Here is a 20,748-nt window from a genome sequence, read left to right as displayed (position 1 = left end):
TGTGCCTTCAATCTGCGTGTGCTTAAAAATTTATGCGCACAAATTTCGAGCGCCTAGGCAGGGCCCATGCGCCCAGCTCTTCCTGTACCCTGCGCTTACTAGATTGCACGCATAAGTAAGCATATTGCACATACTGACATCCTATAGCGGGCAATATGGCATGCACAAAGACACATGCAAAATGGCGCCGCCACCGCCTACCACGTGGTCAGCACACCGCGTGTAAATCGAAGCCTAGCCCACCAGGGGGGCCGCTCAGAAGCTCACTTACCCTTACCCAAACAGAATCGAGAATGTCATCGGTATGGTGCGTTGCACAAGGAGACCGAAGCAAGTATTACCAAAACCCCTCTAATCATCTCTGAAGGTAACTATTTTTTTTTTAAACTATCTTGGGCTCAGCACTTACCGACTGAGTACAGAGACTGTCTACGGGGAGAGAGCTTTGGCAGTCACCGCCTCGCTCAGCTTCCTGCACCCACTGCCTTTCAGCTGTTTGAGCAGCAAAGTCCATGCCAGGAACCGGCTATCGGATTAAGGCACACCTCTGAGGGATCTTGGAAATCGCCTCAGGAATTTTCAACTGGGGGAGAGACCTTTGGTCCTAAGTCCATCTGGATACACGCTAGGAAAATCTTTCTTGGGATGTGTCGAACAGAACTGCACACAGTACTCGAGATGCAGTCTCATCATGGTACGATACAGAGACATTATGACACTGTCCGTTCTATTCACCATTCCCTACCTAATAATTCCTAACACATTGTTTGCTTTTTTGACTGCCGCAGCAAACTGAGCAGACAATTTCTATGTATTGTCTTTTATGACGCCTAGATCTTTTCCTGGGTGGTAACTGCTAATGTGAAACCTAACATCGTGTAACTACAGAATGGGTTATTTTTCCCTATATGCATCACCATGCACTTGTCCACATTAAATTTCATCTGCCATTTGGATGCCCAATCTTTCAGTCTCTCAAGATCCTCCTGCAATTTATCACAATCCACTTGTGATTTAACTAATTTGAATAATTTTATGTCATTTGCAAATTTGATCATCTCACTCGTCGTACCCCTTTCCAGATCATTTATATATTAAAAAGCACTGGTCCACGTACAGATCTTGGAGGCACTCCACTGATAAAACATTAAAATCATCCATTGTACTTGAAGACTGGAAGGTGGCCAAAGTAACCCCAATATTTAAAAGGGGCTCCAGGGTTGATCCAGGAAAGTATAGACTGGTGAGCCTGATTTTAGTGCTGGGAAAAATCATGGAAACTAAAGAATAAAATCAGAACATATAGACAAGACAGTTTAATGGGACACAGCCAGCATGGATTTGTCAAAGGGAAGTCTTGCCTCATAAGTCTGCCATATTTTTTTGAAGGGATTAATAAATATGTGGATAAAGTTGAGCCGGTGTAAATTTGGATTTTCAGAAGGCATTTGACAAATTCCCTCATGAGAGGCTTCCAAGAAAATTAAAGAGTCATGGGACTGGAGACATCCTTTTGTGGATTATAAACTGGTTAAAAGACAGAAACAAGAGTAAGATTAAATGGTCAGACAGGTTACACATTACTAGCAATAGGTCTGAAATTTCATTTTTGAGTTCTTTCAGTTTGACAATCTGACCTACTGCATCTTCCACTTTCACCTTGATTTGGTTCAGCTCATCTGAATCATCACTCTTGAAAACTATCTACCTCCCCAACATCCTCATTAGTAAACACAGAAGCAAAGAATTCACTTAGTCTTTCCACAAAGGACTTAGGTTTCATTAGAGAATTCCAAGTATTTATGGTTTTCTTTAGTATGATATGGAAAAGTTGTCTTATATAATATTTATTATTATTTAGGGTTTTTCTATACCTGCATTCGTGGTTAGAAACCACATCATGCCGGTTTACATATAACAAAGGGGGTGTGAACGAAATAACGGAACATAGACAAATGCAGAGATAACTTGAAGTTACAATATAACAAGGATCATATAACTGGGGAGAGAATTAGAGTAAGATAACAGAGTAGTTAATATTAATAATTTACATTATATTGTGAAGTCTCTTATATGATGTTGCTGTCCTTCAATTGGGGTCTGGGAAGGCTTGCTTAAATAGCCAAGTCTTAAGCCTTTTTCTGAAAGTAGGTAGGCATGGTTCTTGTCTCAGATCCGGAGGAATAGAATTCCATATTGAAGGTCCAGCTGTGGAAAAGGCTCGGTCTCTGAAGGTTAGGTGGTGAGTGGTTTTGGTTTGGGGAACTTGGAGTGATCCTCTGTAGGCTTCTCTGATGGGTCTGGTGGATGTGTGTAGTTTGAGTGGTATTTGTAGATCGAGCGTTGTTTGGTGGTGGATAGCCTTGTAGATGATAGTGATGGATTTGTAGATAATTCTGAAGTGTACTGGCAACCAGTGCAAGCTCTTGAGAGTGGGAGAGATGTGATCTCTTCTCCTGGTGTTGGTCAGGATTCTTGCAGCTGAGTTCTGGAGCATCTGAAGGGGTTTGATAGAAGCGGAGGGGAGACCTAGTAAGATCGCATTGCATTAATCTATCTTAGAAAAGATAACTGCTTGAAGGACCGTTCTAAAGTCTTGCACATGCAGGAGCGGTTTGATTCTTTTAAGTACCTGAAGTTTATAGAATCCGTCTTTAGTAGTTTGTTTAATGAAGGATTTTAAGTTAAGATGGTTGTCGATAATTATTCCTAGGTCCCTTGTTTGGGTGGTAGGTGGAATGTTTGGAGGACATGGAGGTGGGTTGCTATTTTCTGGTGAGATAAGAAGTTCCGTCTTAGCTGTATTTAATATCAGGTTTAAACTCGTGAGGAGGAGGTTGATTTCTTTAAGGCAGCGTTCCCAAAATTCAAGAGTTTTAGTGATGGTTTCTGTAATGGGGATCAAGATCTGCACATCGTCTGCGTATAGGAAGTGAGTTAGTTTCAAGTGGGTTAGTAGTTGGCAAAGCGGAAGGAGGTAAATATTAAAGAGTGTAGGGGAGAGGGAGGAGCCCTGAGGAACTCCTAAAGAAGAAGGATAGAAGGAGGATTCCTTATTATGGATCTTGACCTTATAGCCTCTGTTACTGAGGAATGTGTTGAACCATGATAGTGCAGCTCCTGAAATTCCTATGTTCGAAAGTTGCTTGAGTAGGATGGAGTGGTTGACGGATAATGGATTCATATCCTGATCATAGGATTATATGGAAGACATTGATTTTGCTAGGGGCGGGGGAGAAATACTATTAACTTCATAGGATCTGATGCAAATGGTCATACATTCTAGTTTTTGAATGTGTAATCAGATTTATGTACTTGCTTTAGAGCAGTCTGCATGTTATTGACTTTCCTTCAATAAAGCAGTAGAAAAAAAATTATAGGCAAAATTTATGCAAGTATGAAGTAGAATTGCTGCAAATTCTCAAAAATTGTGCTGCAGGATTTTTTAACCATTGGTAAGACTCTACCCATAACTTGTGGAAACCAAAGCCACTGGCAAGATTTAATAGGGGAGCGAATGTGAGTTAAAGAACCAAATGCAACGTCAGAGTAATGGGTGCGGAAATATGGTAATGAAAAAGGCATAGGAGGAAGACAAGGACTCAGTTTTTACACTGTGCTACATATGGTAGAGATGCATATTTAGCACATTTATATACCACATAATCAGTATAAGAATAATAAAAGTGTTTTACAAAAAATATGTGGAGAGAAAACGACAGCTAGATGGATAGGAGGCGTTCAAGCACAGAGTTCTAGATATCATCAGAATAGAGGTGTTATTTGAAAGAGAATAATTATAGGGTCTATGTACTAAACATGATATTTTTCAGAATACACTGTGTGTTTACTGTACACACTAAAAACTATTTACAAAAATCCCACCTTGGGGGGTCATACTGTGATTTTTTTTTTGACTCAGCAATTTCCTTCTGCTCCTCTGTACTTCCAGCTCAATCAGAACCAGGGCTGGGAGTTGGCAACATGAGAATTCATTTGAAACTACATGGGAATTGTTTTCCATATTTTATATTCTTCCCCCACACCCAACATGTCTAGTCTGGTCACTGTAGCAACAGTCCCTGGGCCAGGGGCCATGCACCAGGCTCTCTTTTGAAACCCTGCAATCACGCCCTAGAATCTGAACACTAGGTGTCATTCCTATTCGATACATAATCTCCTAAATGAAGTAGCCAAGGAAACGGGCATAACACAAAAAGTAAAATCAAATCTTGAGGAACTAGCAACAGGAAATCTAGCAAGAGAAATAATCAAGGAGCATCTGGCAAAGAAAACCAAACAGTGGCATTCAAAGACTAAAAGCTGATGAGGATAATGTGCGGTCTTATAGGGTCAAAGCCAGGAAAAATGTCAAAAGGAGGAGGATAAAAAATGACCTCAGAGCTAAGCCAGGACATCTTTTGGTACTTTAGTGAAGACTGTTTCAGTGGAGTATGCAGCACAGAAATAGTATTCAAAAGGTCATGAAAACAGCAAAAGGAAGGGAAGTTTACACCTGAAAGAGCAGCAGCACTGAAGACATTCAAGAAGTCGGAAGTGAATGAGAGAAGCTATGCATATAGTATTTCTGGGGAAATTCTGCACAACTGTGCAATGCAGAATTTATACTTTGTGTACAGAATAAGTCCATTGAGCAACACTGGGCCTAGCCGAAGGAGGTAAGAGGCACATGCATAGGTCTGTGCTAGCCAGGAGAGAAAGGAGGCAGTCTCCTTCATGCCAGCACTGTTTGCTTCTCTTTGACACTGTCCTGATTGTTCAGGCACTTACCCGCCCTGTTCACTGCAAGCCCGACGCACAGTCATTACCAGCTGGTTCTGTCGCCCATGCTGGAGCAAGCCGGTCAGGAAGCTAGGCTTCTCAGGGTTTTTTTTAAAAGCTGTCCCAGAGCTTCTCTTTTTCAATTTGGGACAGTAATGACATCAGGGCTGAGAAGCTTAAAGGGGCAACAGCCCCAAAAGAAGTCTGTGTTGTGTCCGTCGGTTCCCAACACCATCTCTCTGCCCTCCTCACTTCTTTGGTGCCTCCCTCTTCGCCCACGGGAAGATTGGCTGCTGCGGCGTCCCCCTGCCAAGTTCCTTCGGCGTCCCCGGACCAGCTCCACGCTGCAAACCGCCATGTTTCTTGGAGGCCTAGGGGCACGCACGCACGGCCCCGACTGAAGCAATGGTGCGAACCTCGGGGGCGTCCCCCGAAGATGACGTCACCCGCGATGGATATTCAAGGTCTTAGAATTTGCTAACAGATCGAGTTAGCAAGGGTTTTGCTACCTAAGCTACTCTGCCTCCTCGCACTAACCAGGGGTACCCGCTCCTCGGGGGCCTTGCTCTCTCTCTTACTTTGTAGATTGCAGTCTGGAACCGGTACTCGCTCCTCGAGGGCCCTTGTTCCCGGACTTTTTCGAATTCACTTCTGCCTACTACATCTGTGAGTTACCAGCACTCTCTTAGGGCTTTCTCTGGAACCAGGTACTCGCTCCACGAGGGCCTATACATTCCAGCTCCTGGGCTTCTATGAGACACTGTGTGAGTCTTACCATCAGGTTAGATACATGAACTCTGCATACCCTGCCTACTCACTATATTTCAGTTTCTCTACAGCTCAGCCTCCAGGGATCGCTGTTCCTGTATCTGAGGGACTACAGCCCAGCCGGGCATTCCAGCTCACTACTGCCACCTCTGGTGGTTCAGTATACTGTCTAATAAAAGAACTAGTGTGTGTCTGTCTCCTAACTCTGAGCCTGACCGTTGGTCCCTCTCAGGGTCTTCCCCAAGGGCGTCGTCATCTGCCACTGGTCCAAGGATCCACCCCCAACTCTCCTAAAATACATCAGATTGCTAACTCCAAGCAGACTGTTAACTCCGAACTGAACAGCCTGAAGTGAAGGAGGGGGGGGGGAGGGAATTGAGGCTGTTGGGAGATTGGAAGAGAGGCCTGGAGGGAAGTTGAGCCTGGGGATGGGGTGTAGAAAGGGGAGGGACAACTGGAAATGGGGGTTGAGCGAGTGCAGGGAGATTAGTGTTGATCCCCAGGTGGGGGGGGAAGGTGGGAAAGAAAGTTGGAGGTTTAATCTGGTGGGTAGCAGAGAGATCTGGTTTGAGAGAAGACTAAGTGAGTGAGTACATGAGAAGAGAGAGGTATAAGGGAGAATGGGGAGAGGGGTTGAAGCCTGAAGAGGAGGGGCTGATGATGCATTTTCACAGTTGTTCGGGGGGAAATCTGCATTAAAAATGTTAAACTCTGCATCTGAGTAGTAATTTTTTTTCTCTATTGCATTTTTAATTATTACTTAAAGAATTACCGTATATTGTGTTAATTCAACAAAATGTATGCAGAATTTTGCACAGAATTCTCCCAGGAGTAATATAGTTGGACAGGCAGAATATGAGTCTCTGATACACACCAAACCCTGATTAAGAAAATCTTTTTTTAGGGGGTGTACTGCACTTTATTTGAGAATTATATATCAGGAAAGTGCTGAAGTTGGCTAAACTCTGTTAAATGCCTCCAAGTTTGATGCTTGAGTGTATTTCCCTCAGGGGCAGGAGACAGCACTGACCACTTCTGCAGAAGAATTAGGGACATGAGCACAAAAAATTCGAACTTTCACATTTGCTAATAGAACATTTTTAAATCCACAATTATGCTGCTGCTGTAGAAATTAACTTTCAGCTCAGATGCTATAAATTTTAACAATCAAATAAATATTCTGCTCTGCTGAAAGCTTAGTTATCAGGCTAGTTATTCTGGGCCTAGAAGTTTAGAAATCATTTAATTCTAATTTTACCCCGTTTTTATTACAATGGAATTGTGTACTCTGTTTAGCTAATTCTACATTTGCTTTGTAATTTGCATTGAAAACTGACATCACTCAGAATTGTGGAAAGTAGGAACTGCATTAAATTCTAAGTATATCTTACTTTCAAACTGATGGAAATTGAGGAGAGAGGGCAAGATGTGAGGCCAAATAAGGCTGCTCTTTGTCCTTCCTGTGCTAATTTTGTCAATATGCTGGCTAAAAGAAAAGGTGAGGGTTTTCTCTCGATTTCCTCTACTTGGACAATCAGCAATTAATTACCTCCTTCCTGGCCTCTGGAGCTTTTTTTTTTTGGGGGGGGGGGGGGAGGAATTCCCCATTGAGAGCTGAAGCAAGCTCACCAGAGGAGGTTTCCCTCTGCCCCTTGATGTGCATCCATCGCCTGAGGAGAGAGGTCAGATTCACGAGCCATCCCTGACACCAGTGGATAACCTCAGAGCTATGATGGGGGTAGAGGGGGCCCATGTTAGTACATATCAGTATTGAAAGGATTCATTGTACCACTGGAGACGGGGGGCTCTTTGGTTGGTCTACTGCCTGCAAGTGGAGAAGCAGTGGGGATATCTTTGATGCCAGTTTCTTGATTGATCCAGCTTTCTCTTCTGGGCGAGTTACACCTTTCCCTAGGTTAAGCCGACCCTGGAGGTGTTATAGGAGTTAATAGCAAGTATTGGCATCTCAATCACGAAGTATTCTGCCAAAGATTGATTCTTTGTTTTCTCGGTTAGAGCCAGTAGTCAGACGAGAAACAGATTCCTGGGATTCATTCCAAAATCCTGTCTATGGAGTCTGACATTAAGGACATTCGTTCTGATGATGCAGTAATTTCTAAAGACAGAATATCTTTTTCTTGTCATATTGAAGTACTCAAAAACTAGAATACACCCTTTAAGATTGGTTAGTTTCTCTAAGATCATGGGGGAACTTCCATCTATTACTTTGAGAAGATATTTCCTAGAACTACTGTCTATTCCTGAGGACCTAGTCCCTTGTATTAATAAAAGGTTTTTTTCTTCTGGTCTTAGGACTAAAGCCTCGGTCAGTCTCTGGCTGGAGTAGATATGTCGAATTTGATGGCTTTCCTGGAAAACTCTAGAGTTGAAGTCAGAGCACGATGCATTACTTGCATCATTTGTAGTTGAGCAGGATATAGGGAAAATCATGAAATCATATTTCCATAATAACTCTGTTTCATGGTCAGGTTATTAGAATTTTCCATATTTAGCCATTTTATATACCATTGTTCCAAATAAAGATAACAATGGTTTACAACATGACATACATATTATAAATCAACATGTCATTGACTTAATGAGGTCAAACATCATACATTTTATATAAGACATTTGGAATAAGGAATTTAGATCAATTACATAAGTTCTTAGTGACTTGTCCTTGAGGTTGCATGCTCTGTGATGATTTTAAGTTAGGTTATAGGCATTTTAAAATAATCATGTTTTTAGGTCACGTTTGAATTTGTGTTTCTGGAGTCAGTCTTAGATACTCGGGTAGAGTTCCATAGTGTTGGGCCTGCTATTGAGAACATGTGGTTTCTTATTTTTGTTAGGTGAGTATTCTGTAATGATGGCACAGCTAGTAATCCTTTGGTTTTGAGATCTTAATGATCTCTGTAGCTTGTATGATTGTAGAGCTACAGCTACCAAACCAGCGTTGTTAGAATGGATGATGGAGTGTATTAATGTTAGGACTTTGTAGTTGATTCGAGTTTGTACAGGTAGCCAATGAAGAGCTATCAGTGATTGTGAGATGTGATCGAATTTCCTTGAACCTGTTAGGAGTCTAGCTGCGGCATTTTGTAATAATTGTAGTTTTTTTTAGAAGACAGTTGGGGACTCCAAGTAGAAGTGAGTTATAGTAGTCTAAATTTGAGAAGATGAGGGTCTGCAGGACCGTGCAGAAGTCTACGTGAGTCAGCAATGGTTTCAGACTATGTAAGCGCAGTTTGGCATATCCCGATTTGATTACTTTATTTATGTGCTTTTCCATTGTTATGTTCTCGTCAATCTGTATACCTAAGTCCCGTACTTGGTCTGAGGGTGTAATGTTGAAGTAATATATGTCAAGTGTTTGAGGAGTCACTATAGGTAGATTTCTTTTTAACAATGATTTCAGTTTTTTTTTATGTTTAGGAGCTAGTTTAAGTTTGGATAGTTCATGTTGTTAGCCTTCATGTGTGTCGTGAGAGTTAGTCTTGCATTTTCAATGGATTTGGTGCATGGTATGTAGAACTGAATGTCATCGATGTATAGGCAGAAGGCGATTCCAAGATCAGATAGTAATTTGCAAAAAGAAAGCATTTAGATGTTGAATAGAGACTCAGAGCACTGAACCCTGGGGAACACCTGCATCAGTCAGGAAGGTGGCGGACATATAGTTACCCAGTTTGACTTACAATGATCTTTTTGATAGGAAGAAGGTGAACCGCTTCATTACACTGTCATCAATTCCGATTTTTCTCATCTGCTGGCATAGTAGGGTATGGTCAACAGTGTCAAAGGCTGCCGAAAGGTCAAGTAGTACCAGGAAATAGGATTAGTCACTGATAAATCCCCATAATATGGGGTCCATTAAGGATACAAGCAAAGTCTCGGTTAAGCGATTTCTCCTGAACCAGTTTGGATGTAGAATGTGCTGGTCATCTAGTTAAGTCTTCTAGTTGTGATAGTACTGCTTTTCAATAATTTTTGAGAGAAAGGGCAGGTTGGATATTGGTCTATAATTTTCTCAGCTGTCAGAAATGCTGGTATTATTTTTTAATATAGGCTTTATCACAGCTTGTTTCACACTATCAGGCTCTAAAGCACCCGAGAGTGATTAAGGATGTGATTGATGGAGTGATAGTGCTATTTGTTAGTTTTAAGGAGCTAGCTGGAATGGGTCATGTGGGTGATTTGCAGGTTTTATTTTAGTAATGATTTGTAGTTTAGATACTCTGTCGAATACAGTCCATTTGGCCGATTTGTGTTTTTCTTCATCTTCTATGGTTGGTAAGCAGATAGAGAATTGGGTTTTTAGTCATTTTTTCTAAGAAATGAGTGGCATATTTGTTGCAGGCATTCTTTGTTGAGCAGTTGCTGCTCAAGATTGAAGATTTATTTATTTATTTGGGATCGTTTATATACCGAGGTATAGCAAGCTGCCTTCACTCCGGTTTACAGTTTAACAACTTATTACAGATGAACAAATTTAACATAGAACTTCTTGAACTTATTAAGTTAACGTGCGGGTGCACAAGTTGCATATAAACTTGCGTGCGTCATCGAGTCTCTGGTGTGTAGGCGGTCAGATTAGCCAACACCATCTGTGAGTGATTGTCTGAAAAACCAAGTTTTGAGCTCCTTTTTGAATGATTTGGTGTCGCTGATTGTGCTTAAGTAGTCTGGTAAGGAATTCCATGCTTTCGGTCCCGCAATGGAGAAGGCTCTGTTCCTAGTGTTGGAAAGCTTAGCTGAAGGAAGAGGGGGTATGGTTAGGTACAGTTTGCTGGTTGTTCTTGTTGTGCGTTGTGGTTTGTGTATCTGGATCATGTTATCAAGGGCGTTGGATCATGTTATCAAGGGCGTAATGGAGAAGGTTTTCATGGGTAATGATTCAGATGGACTGAATCAAATCACGGTGAACCTAGAAGATGTGGTAGGCCTGATTGACAAACTGAAGAGTAGTAAATCACCTGGACCGGATGGTATACACCCCAGAGTTCTGAAGGAACTAAAAAATGAAATTTCAGACCTATTAGTAAAAATTTGTAACTTATCATTAAAATCATCCATTGTACCTGAAGACTGGAGGTTAGCAAATGTAACCCCAATATTTAAAAAGGGCTCCAGGGGCGATCCGGGAAACTACAGATCGGTTAGCCTGACTTCAGTGCCAGGAAAAATAGTGGAAAGTCTTCTAAACATCAAAATCACAGAACATATAGAAAGACATGGTTTAATGGAACAAAGTCAGCATGGCTTTACCCAGGGCAAGTCTTGCCTCACAAATCTGCTTCACTTTTTTGAAGGAGTTAATAAACATGTGGATAAAGGTGAACCGGTAGATATAGTATACTTGGATTTTCAGAAGGCGTTTGACAAAGTTCCTCATGAGAGGCTTCTAGGAAAAGTAAAAAGTCATGGGATAGGTGGCGATGTCCTTTCGTGGATTGCAAACTGGCTAAAAGACAGGAAACAGAGAGTAGGATTGAATGGGCAATTTCTCAGTGGAAGGGAGTGGACAGTGGAGTGCCTCAGGGATCTGTATTGGGACCCTTACTGTTCAATATATTTATAAATGATCTGGAAAGAAATACGACGAGTGAGATAATCAAATTTGCAGATGACATAAAATTGTTCAGAGTAGTTAAATCACAAGCAGATTGTGATAAATTGCAGGAAGACCTTGTGAGACTGGAAAATTGGGCATCCAAATGGCAGATGAAATTTAATGTGGATAAGTGCAAGGTGATGCATATAGGGAAAAATAACCCATGCTATTACACAATGTTGGGTTCCATATTAGGTGCTACAACCCAAGAAAGAGATCTAGGTGTCATAGTGGATAACACATTGAAATCGTCGGTGCAGTGTGCTGCGGCAGTCAAAAAAGCAAACAGAATGTTGGGAATTATTAGAAAAGGAATGATGAATAAAACGGAAAATGTCATAATTCCTCTGTATCGCTCCATGGTGAGACCGCACCTTGAATACTGTGTACAATTCTGGTCGCCGCATCTCAAAAAAGATATAATTGCGTTGGAGAAGGTACAGAGAAGGGCTACCAAAATAAGGGGAATGGAACAACTCCCCTATGAGGAAAGACTAAAGAGGTTAGGACTTTTCAGCTTGGAGAAGAGACGACTGAGGGGGGATATGATAGAGGTGTTTAAAATCATGAGAGGTCTAGAACGGGTAGATGTGAATCGGTTATTTACTCTTTCGGATAGTAGAAAGACTAGGGGGCACTCCATGAAGTTAGCATGGGGCACATTTAAACTAATCGGAGAAAGTTCTTTTTTACTCTGGAATTTGTTGCCAGAGAATGTGGTTCGTGCAGTTAGTATAGCTGTGTTTAGAAAAGGATTGGATAAGTTCTTGGAGGAGAAGTCCATTACCTGCTATTATTTATTTATTTATTTCACATTTTTCTATACCGAGCTTCATGGTTGAATACCATGTTCACTTAGTTAATAGTTTAAGTTTAAGTTCACTTAGAGAATAGCCACTGCCATTAGCAATGGTTACATGGAATAGACTTAGTTTTTGGGTACTTGCCAGGTTCTTATGGCCTGGATTGGCCACTGTTGGAAACAGGATGCTGGGCTTGATGGACCCTTGGTCTGACCCAGTATGGCATTTTCTTATGTTCTTATATTCTTATGTTGTTCTCTGTTCTGTAAATAGCATTGTGTAAGATAGTTAAAGTCTTGAACTTGATTCTTTGTTCGACTGGAAGCCTGTGCAGACTTCTCAGAACAGGGGAGATGGGTTCTTGATCAGGTGTTTAATGACATTGAAGAGTAATTTAGAGTTAAAAATTACCCCATGAATCTGTTTGGCATATTATTCTTTTTTAGCTTTGTTGATTAGCACCCGGTATTGACAGAGGAGTGATCTGTATTTTCTAAGTGATTCTGAAGTCAGGCTTTTCCACCAAAGTTTCTAAGATTTTCTCAATGATTGTTTAGAGCGTCTTAATTCTTCATTGTACCATGGTTTCTTTTGTTTAGAGGTATATTGATCGAGTTGGATTGTTTTTGTTTGGATTGGGCTTTGGTCATCGACTATATCTTTAACCATGATATCCCATGTGTCAAATTATGCAGAGGCATTAGCATGGTTGAAATCGATAAGTTTTTTGTTTTTTTTTAATGATTCTGCAAGTAGATCTGGCTCTTTTTCCTGAAAATGAATGTCTGGTTATTATTTGTGTTTTGTTTTGTTGGGTTGAAGAAGTTTATGTCTGCTTTTAGTAATTGGTGATCACACCAAGGCAGTATAGTGAGAGGTATTTATCATACAATTGTTGTGACTGGCAAATATAAGATCTAGATATGTCCAGCTTTATGTGTGGGTTTAGTTACGAATTGTGACCATCCCATTGCTTCCATTGTTTCAAAGAAGGTTTCACAGGCAGAGGATTTGGTTGTTCTATCAACATGTAGGTTAAAGTCATCTACTATGAGGGTTGATTCAAGTGAAGGAAACACTTTAGTGAATACTTCTATTAGTGGCGCGCACTCTTTTTGAAGTACTCCAGGGGGCAAGAGACCATTCCAATGTTTATTTGTGGTGATTTAAGTATTGCCACTTCATAGGGAGGGTTACTTTCTACTTTGTATGGAATAAGTGAGGGTTTTGGGGTTTGTTTGTTTTTTTACTAATAATTAGTAATCCCCCCACCTTTACATTTTGGTTGGGGGAAGTGAAAAACATATTTGGAATGTTAAATTTAAGAGTTCGTTATCTTTATTGTTCAGCCAGGTTTCGGTGATGCAGAAAAAGGTGGGGTTTAAATCTTCAAATAAATCATTTATAAGAGGAATTGTTTTAGAAGGTGACTGCGCATTCAGAAGAAGCAGTGTAAGCATTAGGTAGGAGTGAGCTGCTGAGGAGTTGTTGTTTCTCGTGAGGTGGATTAGGTTATTGATAGTTTGCTATTTTTGGCGTATTTCCTAAGGTTTCCATGTAAGGTATGATGAAGTGTTTCTGCTCCATTTTTCCTTGTGTAGTCGGGCAGGGGAGCAAGGTAGAAAAGCATCAGCAGGCTACACTTCAGGCACGCACAAAGGGGCCCACAAAGGGGCAAGCTCCTTTGCTGTGCTCCTTCGTGCACGCAACAGTTGGCGCAAGCACCACCGGCCCTGCTGCTGCTGTCTTGATAGGCAGTAGGCAGGCTCTGGGGCGGGAACAGTTCCGCAGGTGCTAGTAAGCCTGCTCCTTCTTCCGGCGAGGGGGAACGCTCTTCCTCCTGTGCTTGTCCGGTTCTCTCTCCACTCCTCTGCCCGGCTCCAGCCGGTGATGGTTGGGCAGGTGTCCTCCCAGCACCTCTCTCCAGTTTTACAGAAAAAAGGAGATGTGGCTTTCTTTCCTTGAGACAAGAAACAATAGCACTTGACGCATCCTATACTGTATGCTACCCCTGTAAGTGTATTATTAAATTTTTCAATGACATGTATTTTTTGTTCCCAAACAACTGCAGACCTATTTAGATGCCAAAAAATTGTCTGTGAACACCTAACATTCCAGTAAATGCATGTTATACTGATAGGTAGCTTCCTATGTTAAGTCGTTTTCTTTTTGCTCATTTTCAAGTTTTTCTCCTTTGTATACTGCCCCCTACTCTGACTGTATACCAAGGTGAGGCACTTACATATATAGCTTGCATTTCATGACTTATCTTCATTGAATTTGTATTATATGCAAGACCTTTCCATTTCTAGTGTACAAGTAATTTTGGTCTTCTATTAATTTTCTTCATAAGTTTTTCATTAAGAAAACAAGGTAAAATTATCCTGGCTGCGTGAAGTCTTTCTTATTACCACCCAAACAAAATCCCCTTCAAGTAGGAAGCCTGGAAAAAGTGTCTTACCTGGTGAGAAAACTGTTCAGACATTTTTTCTCAGTTTCCTTTTAATTTTCTGATAACCAAGTACTGTTCCAGCTGTTGCTTCATATAAGAAGAAAAAAAAATTCACATACACCTTCCCATCCTTTGCATAGACCTATGGAAAAGGAGAACAGAATTGTTTGTAAAGTGCTCCAAGAGTGAAAACTGCATTCTCCTCAGGAACCACCTTCCAGCATAGGAGCAGCATATACAAAGTAGGGATTTCCAGCAAAATGTGCTATTAAATAGACTAAAGCAAATAGAAGATGTGCATTAATTGATGTCATACAGGGAAGTATATACAAAAAAGCGAGGTTTGTAACCAAAGGCGATACTGTTCAATGTAAACAAAAGCGATATTAAATAGACTAACATGCAATTCTTTCTCCAAAGACAATACATCATACTTTACATATTATAACCACTATAGTGCCTGATTCACAGAGGTTTTTCCTCCCACTGCGTCTATGGAAAAAAAGCTTAGTGAATCAGACCCAAAAATACAAAACCTTTTTATCCACTTTCAGGCTGAGGCAATATCGGCTCACGTAAAACTGGCGCTCATGATTGAGCGCCCACTCTAATGCGCAATGCATTATTTAAATGAAGGGTCGCGTTAAAAAGGGAGGGCTAGGGATAAATTGTGCGTCCCTAGTGCGTCCATAGCATCAGGTTAGGAAAACGGATGCTCAATTAATGGGCATCTATTTCCCTAACCTGACTACCAGCAAGATTTTTTTTCTTCATTTTGTTTCCTGTGATTCTTCCTAATTAGGAAGAACTACAGAAATGCAGTATGTTGGGCTTTTTTGTGGCTTTGTAGGGAGGTTTTGCAGACGGCTCGGAGTGCATAAAGATTTTATACCAGCCCTGGGGCTAGCATTAAGTTTTCCATGTTAAAACGTGCGCATAGTGATTTTTTTTTGCATCGGGGTAATAGCTAATAGCCTCATCTACATGCATTTACATGTGATGAAAGCTATTAGCTAAGCACTGGTTTGGATGTACTTTTTGGACGCCCTAATCCTATCACCATCGGGTGTTGACCTAGCATGTCCAAAACTAGCGTCCAAAAGCTCATTAGCCTGTGCACCAGGTTCAGTGCACAATATAATAATCAGCCTAAGTTTTATGGTACAAGAGAAACCATGGCAAGCAATCATCAAAATACTAGTCAATAATAATATATATATCAAACAATACAGAATAGTAGCATCTGACTATATACTACAAAATAATCACTCATCTTGAAATTTAGAAGCAAAAAATAAAAAAATGCCCTTTTCAGAATAAGATACAACCCCAGAAATATATGAAACCATAAATTTTACACCTTTAAACCAAAATAACCAAGTTACTAGTTGATACATTTAAGACAAATAGGAGAAAATATTTTTACACTCAATGCATAATTAATCTCTGGAATTTACTGCAGAAGGATGTGGTGAAAGTTGTTAGTGTGGCTGAGTTTACAAAAAGGTTTAGACAAGTTTCTGGAGGAAAAGTCCATAAACCATTAAGATGGATTTGGGGAAATTCACTGCTTATCGCTGGGATCTTACCAGGTACTTGTGACTTGGATTGGCCACTATTGGAAACAGGATACTGGGCTTAATGGATCTTTGGCCTGACCTAGTATGGCAAGTCTTATATTCTTATGTAACCAGATGAGACTATCAAAAATAAAGGCACAAACCTAATGATGAAAGAGAAATTCGATCTCTGCTATATGTGAGAATCCACCAAACTGATTAGAAAGAGTCCTTAAAAGTCTGGATTCCAAACCAACCAAGTCAATTTATTTAATAGAAGTTAGAGAAACCTGGGCTTCTTCCCTACGTTGTTTTACAGTTTAGGTCTAATTAAGTTCATGGAAAAGGTTGCATCAGCATAATCTGCTATATTACATAGGTCTGACTTTCCACGAGAATGAAATCAGAGGTACCCTTAAACTAAAATCATAGATCAATTGTAGAAGCATGCTTTGCGCCAGGGGAGACTTGCATGCTGCACTCATATATACTAACTAGCAGATAATAAGAATGTAGATGAGGGCGCCTTTCTATCCCCAGCTACTACTACTCTCAAATTTGAAATACAAGAAACCTAAACTGAAACGTGCTGAGTTCTTTACAAGCTGTGTGATACCATATTTAGATCAATATAAAAAAATAATTAAGACGATGTACGTGAGCTTTCGCGATCACAGTGATCTCATCTTTAAATTTAAATCTTTCCTAATTAGCAACTCGTGTGGTTTGTTTTTTTTTTAATACATATTTTCTTCCCTCTAATCCAGGCCCCCTTTTTCTCCGCACTAATGTCGGGGCCTGGAACCGTTAACTGTAAAATGAGCTGTCGAGCCCACGCTGGACATCGTGAAAGGCTGCGGGAAGCGAAGGCTCGGATACACACCAGCCACGAAGCCCTACAGGCGGGGAGCAGGCCCTTCCCGCCACTCCAAGGATCTTCCTCCCAGCCATGGCAGCGTGGCCTCCCGTGCGGTGATAACAAGATGCGGCCGGTGACTTTCTCACCCTCCCTGAGCGCCGCGTTACGAGACCGGCTGGGACCCTCCGATGAGACGAAGCCTGTGATTGGTCCGCAAGCTCCGCGTATAACCAGATAGTGCACCAAGCAGCAGATTCGAGTCGGGTCTCGACTCCAGCGTTTTCGTTCTTTTTTTTATTAATATGCTTTAAAATAACATTTTCGGGTCCCAACGGCGACCGTTTTTTCTGAGGGGATAACACATTTGCCAGGAAACCCCAGGCCTGCCTTCGCCCATCCCGTACGCCGAAGCGCCTGCGCACATCCTCACAGCAGACACTAACGAAGGCCCCCCTTTCTTGCTCAACCCCCGCGAGCTCCCGTCTGCACGTGCCTTGCGCGCCCTCGGCGCCGGCAACTGGAGGCCTGGCACCTCTGGGGGGCGGGGCCTCTGTCGTTCTCCATGCCGTAACTGAACTATTTCCGCGGCGACCCTCCTCCGTCGGCGAGCCAGTCAGATACCGGTGCAACAGAAAACGTCATCACTGGGAACTGGATTTGGTGTTGGGAAGAAAAGGGACCGTAGGTGGGAGGAAAGAGGGAGGGATGAACTATAGCCTATAATATGATCAGAGAAAACAGTGCATCTCAAAATCCTGGACTTGTCCTGTTTGTCATTTTATTTTATTATTGTTACTAGCATATATTGTTCTTTTACGTTTATTTTTTACTTTATTATTTTAGCAGCACATGTACAAATTGTTATGCCAATAAAGTTTCCAGAATCTGAAAAAGGGAGAGAGTAGCAACAGGATGAGGATTCTGGGAAGGGGCAGGGTGGAAGTGCCAGGATATACTTGGGGGGGGGAGGAGAGAAAATGGGAGAAATGTAAAGTAAATTCACTCTTAAAAAAAAGTTCGTGTTTTGTAAGTATTCTATGTATAGTGTTGAGGAAAAACTAAATGGGAACAGTATTGTATGTGGGTGTCTTATGAGGGGAGATAGGATTTATGTAGTCTTAATAGCTCAGATACTACACCAACTTTGTAATGCTTTTATGTGGGATCAATGCAAAGTTCCACAACTTTACAAAGATTTGTGTTCCAGTTCAAAGGAAAAACGTGTGGAAAAACATGTAAGACATTACATTTCAATTCGTAGAAACGTTTAATCTGCTCATTATAATGTCTTACTCTTATATCGCAGACCCCACGCGATCCCAGACTTTTTTTGAATTGCGATTCTATTTTGAAAATTCTGAAATGTTTCATGAGAGGGTAGTGGAACGTGAATGCGAAAGAAAGAGGGGAAGAGTACCACTATTACTTAGCACATCTCTAGATTGTGGATAAAAGTATGCAGAGGCAATAATAAGAAGACCAACCTAAGCATACCCATAAATAAAGTGTTACATAATTAGAACAATGTAACAAACCAAAACCATTTTCATTCCTTTCAGAACTGTTCTCAAGCTTTGGTATTTAGATTCCTGCATGGCATCTGAGCAAGCATTCTAGTTTTTAATAAAGTGGTGTCAACTATATGTAACTATATGTAATACAGTTAGAATAAAGCAAGATATGAAAAGAATATTTCACAAATTCAAAAATATTGAAAACAAATGTTTAAGGAAAAAGGTTAAAATAGAGGTTGAAAACTAAAAAAAACACAGTAAGACAATAGGTAAAAGTGTTTGCTAATCTCTTCTTTCTACACTTGTACTCCTATATTTATCATTTATGATCTTCAATCCTTTTCTTTTTTCGTACACATTTGCATGTAATTGCACTATAGTATTCTTCAGTGAGCAGCAATATAACTAAGGTGTGATAATATATGCTCCGATAAGATGCACCCTTTTAGGGTCAACAGCCATTCAATTCCCTAAAAAGTACATTAACTTATCTTGTATATCTTTGAGGAGTTTTGTGTTTGTTCCTCCTCCTCTGAATCAGACATCTTATAGCTGGGACACTGATACTGTGCCCTTGTATTTATTCCTCATTCTCAGCATCAAATGCCTTACCCATCCAAACAGACCTGCACAAGGAGACCCAGACACTGGTGCAGGCGACAAACTGCTGCAAAACACATCCAGTTCCTGTCACAAAATGCTGAACATCTGGATGATGTTTCAGGGGTTGAAATCACTCATAGCTGATCAAGTTTAAATATTCAGTTATAAAAGGTACAGCCGCTACTGACATCTTTATTTGCATGAAAGTAATTATTTATTTATTTATTTATTATTAAATTTATTATTTATTTATTTATTTATTTATTTAATTATAGTGCCTTTGGTGGCATAGTGGAAAATAGGTGAGTTTACATGTTGATCCATTAGGATTCGGGGCATGATTTATTATGCTTTTTCCCCCCCATAGACACAGAATTGGGGAGGGGGGGAGCCTTAATGTTAAAAGTGATGATCCAGAAATATATTTAAGGGGATCACTTGGAAAGATGGCTTTGGTGGTGTGCTGAAATGAAATATGAAAGCAGTGGTAAAGCAATTTAAATTGTATACCAAGCTGCCTTTGTTTCAAATCTGAATACATTAGAGAATTGATGGATTTTGTGTAACTTCATAATTATTCTATTAGCGAGTTTTTCTTACAGAAACAGAGTGCTGAGGGCCCAGCTTTACACAGTCCTATGCAGTCTTAAAGAAACATGAAAAATCAGATAACCCAAATAATGAAAGAAAGCATTACTGCCAAATCGTACCTTCCCTAATTAATACAACTTTAAAAGATAATGCTTATCATTGGTGCAAAAGGTGACTAAATTATAGCAAAGCTGTTGTCATGGTTCCTCTAGGGATGTTAGTCTTTCTTAACCATAAATTTTCTATACTTTACTCAATCTGATTCTGTGGGTTATCTCTCTGCTTTCTAGTGTTTTGCAGCACTAATCCTCACTCCTAAAATATTTTGTATGAGCAACTTATTTCATGGAAATGCCCCCTCAAGCTGTCCATAACAGAGGGAAAAACAGTAGTGGACACATTTGTAAAGTCAAATTAAGCTTTTGCCTCAACAAATCTTGGGCCATTAACCTCCTTTTTTTAATACAGACACTCCTGTAATATACAGAAAAGGTGATTCTGTATCCACATCCTCTTCAGCAGACAGGAGAATCTGCTCTCCAGAAAATAGAATAGAATTTTAGAGGTTGTGTATTGAACACAAAATTCTATATTGGGAGATTTTACAATTCATGGCAAGTGAGTATTCTTAAATGACTGGGACGAGGGAGCTGTTACGTGGTGTTTAGTGTGCCCTTGGGTCTCAGCCCGACCCCAGACGGATCCAGGACCGAAGCGAGGGTTGACGGCATGTTCCACTATGAAGGACGATCTTACCCTCTGTCAGGCCGGCAAGCTCCCAAGGCCAACAACAGGATGATGTTGGAATGTGAATGGTCCTCTGAGCATTCCGAGCCCTTTTGGCCCTGCCGCTTGGAAACGGCATGGAGCAGCAGGCCTGGCCTGAGGTTGAGGGCAGACGGGCCTTGACACGAAGACATAACACCAAGGTCGATGCAACAGCATCGCAGATGAAGACATGACACCAAGGCTGATGCGAAGACATTACGGACCAATGGTTGATGCAACGGCATCCCGGACCAGGGTCGATGCGACGACATCAGGAGCAAGACGTAGACTTGACACCAAGACTGATGCAACGGCATCCGGGACGAGACGAGGAACTTGACTAAGTTCAAACGAGATGAGAGCTGGGCGGAAGGACATTGGCACTGTCTCTCAGGGCACCCCTCACAGTCCACCCGCGGGACTGGTCGCGGA

At 41.0% G+C, this 20,748-nt stretch overlaps 1 protein-coding gene across 1 annotated transcript in view; it reads right to left on the bottom strand.

The window, feature by feature from the left end:
• LOC115094352 (zinc finger protein 530-like) overlaps positions 1-17,387 on the bottom strand; it is a 92,787-nt gene extending 75,400 nt beyond the window's left edge. The window contains exons 1-2 of the mRNA XM_029607319.1: positions 16,865-17,387; positions 14,432-14,564 (exon numbers count right to left, since the gene is read on the bottom strand). Coding sequence (XP_029463179.1) covers positions 14,432-14,455 — 24 coding nt within the window. The 5' untranslated portion in view covers positions 14,456-14,564; positions 16,865-17,387. The remainder of the gene's footprint in view (positions 1-14,431; positions 14,565-16,864) is intronic.
• Positions 17,388-20,748: the final 3,361 nt, after the last annotated feature.

Source organism: Rhinatrema bivittatum, chromosome 6 (genome assembly GCF_901001135.1).
Source record: "Rhinatrema bivittatum chromosome 6, aRhiBiv1.1, whole genome shotgun sequence".
Taxonomy (NCBI): domain Eukaryota; kingdom Metazoa; phylum Chordata; class Amphibia; order Gymnophiona; family Rhinatrematidae; genus Rhinatrema; species Rhinatrema bivittatum.
This window is presented reverse-complemented; position numbering and strand designations above follow the sequence as displayed.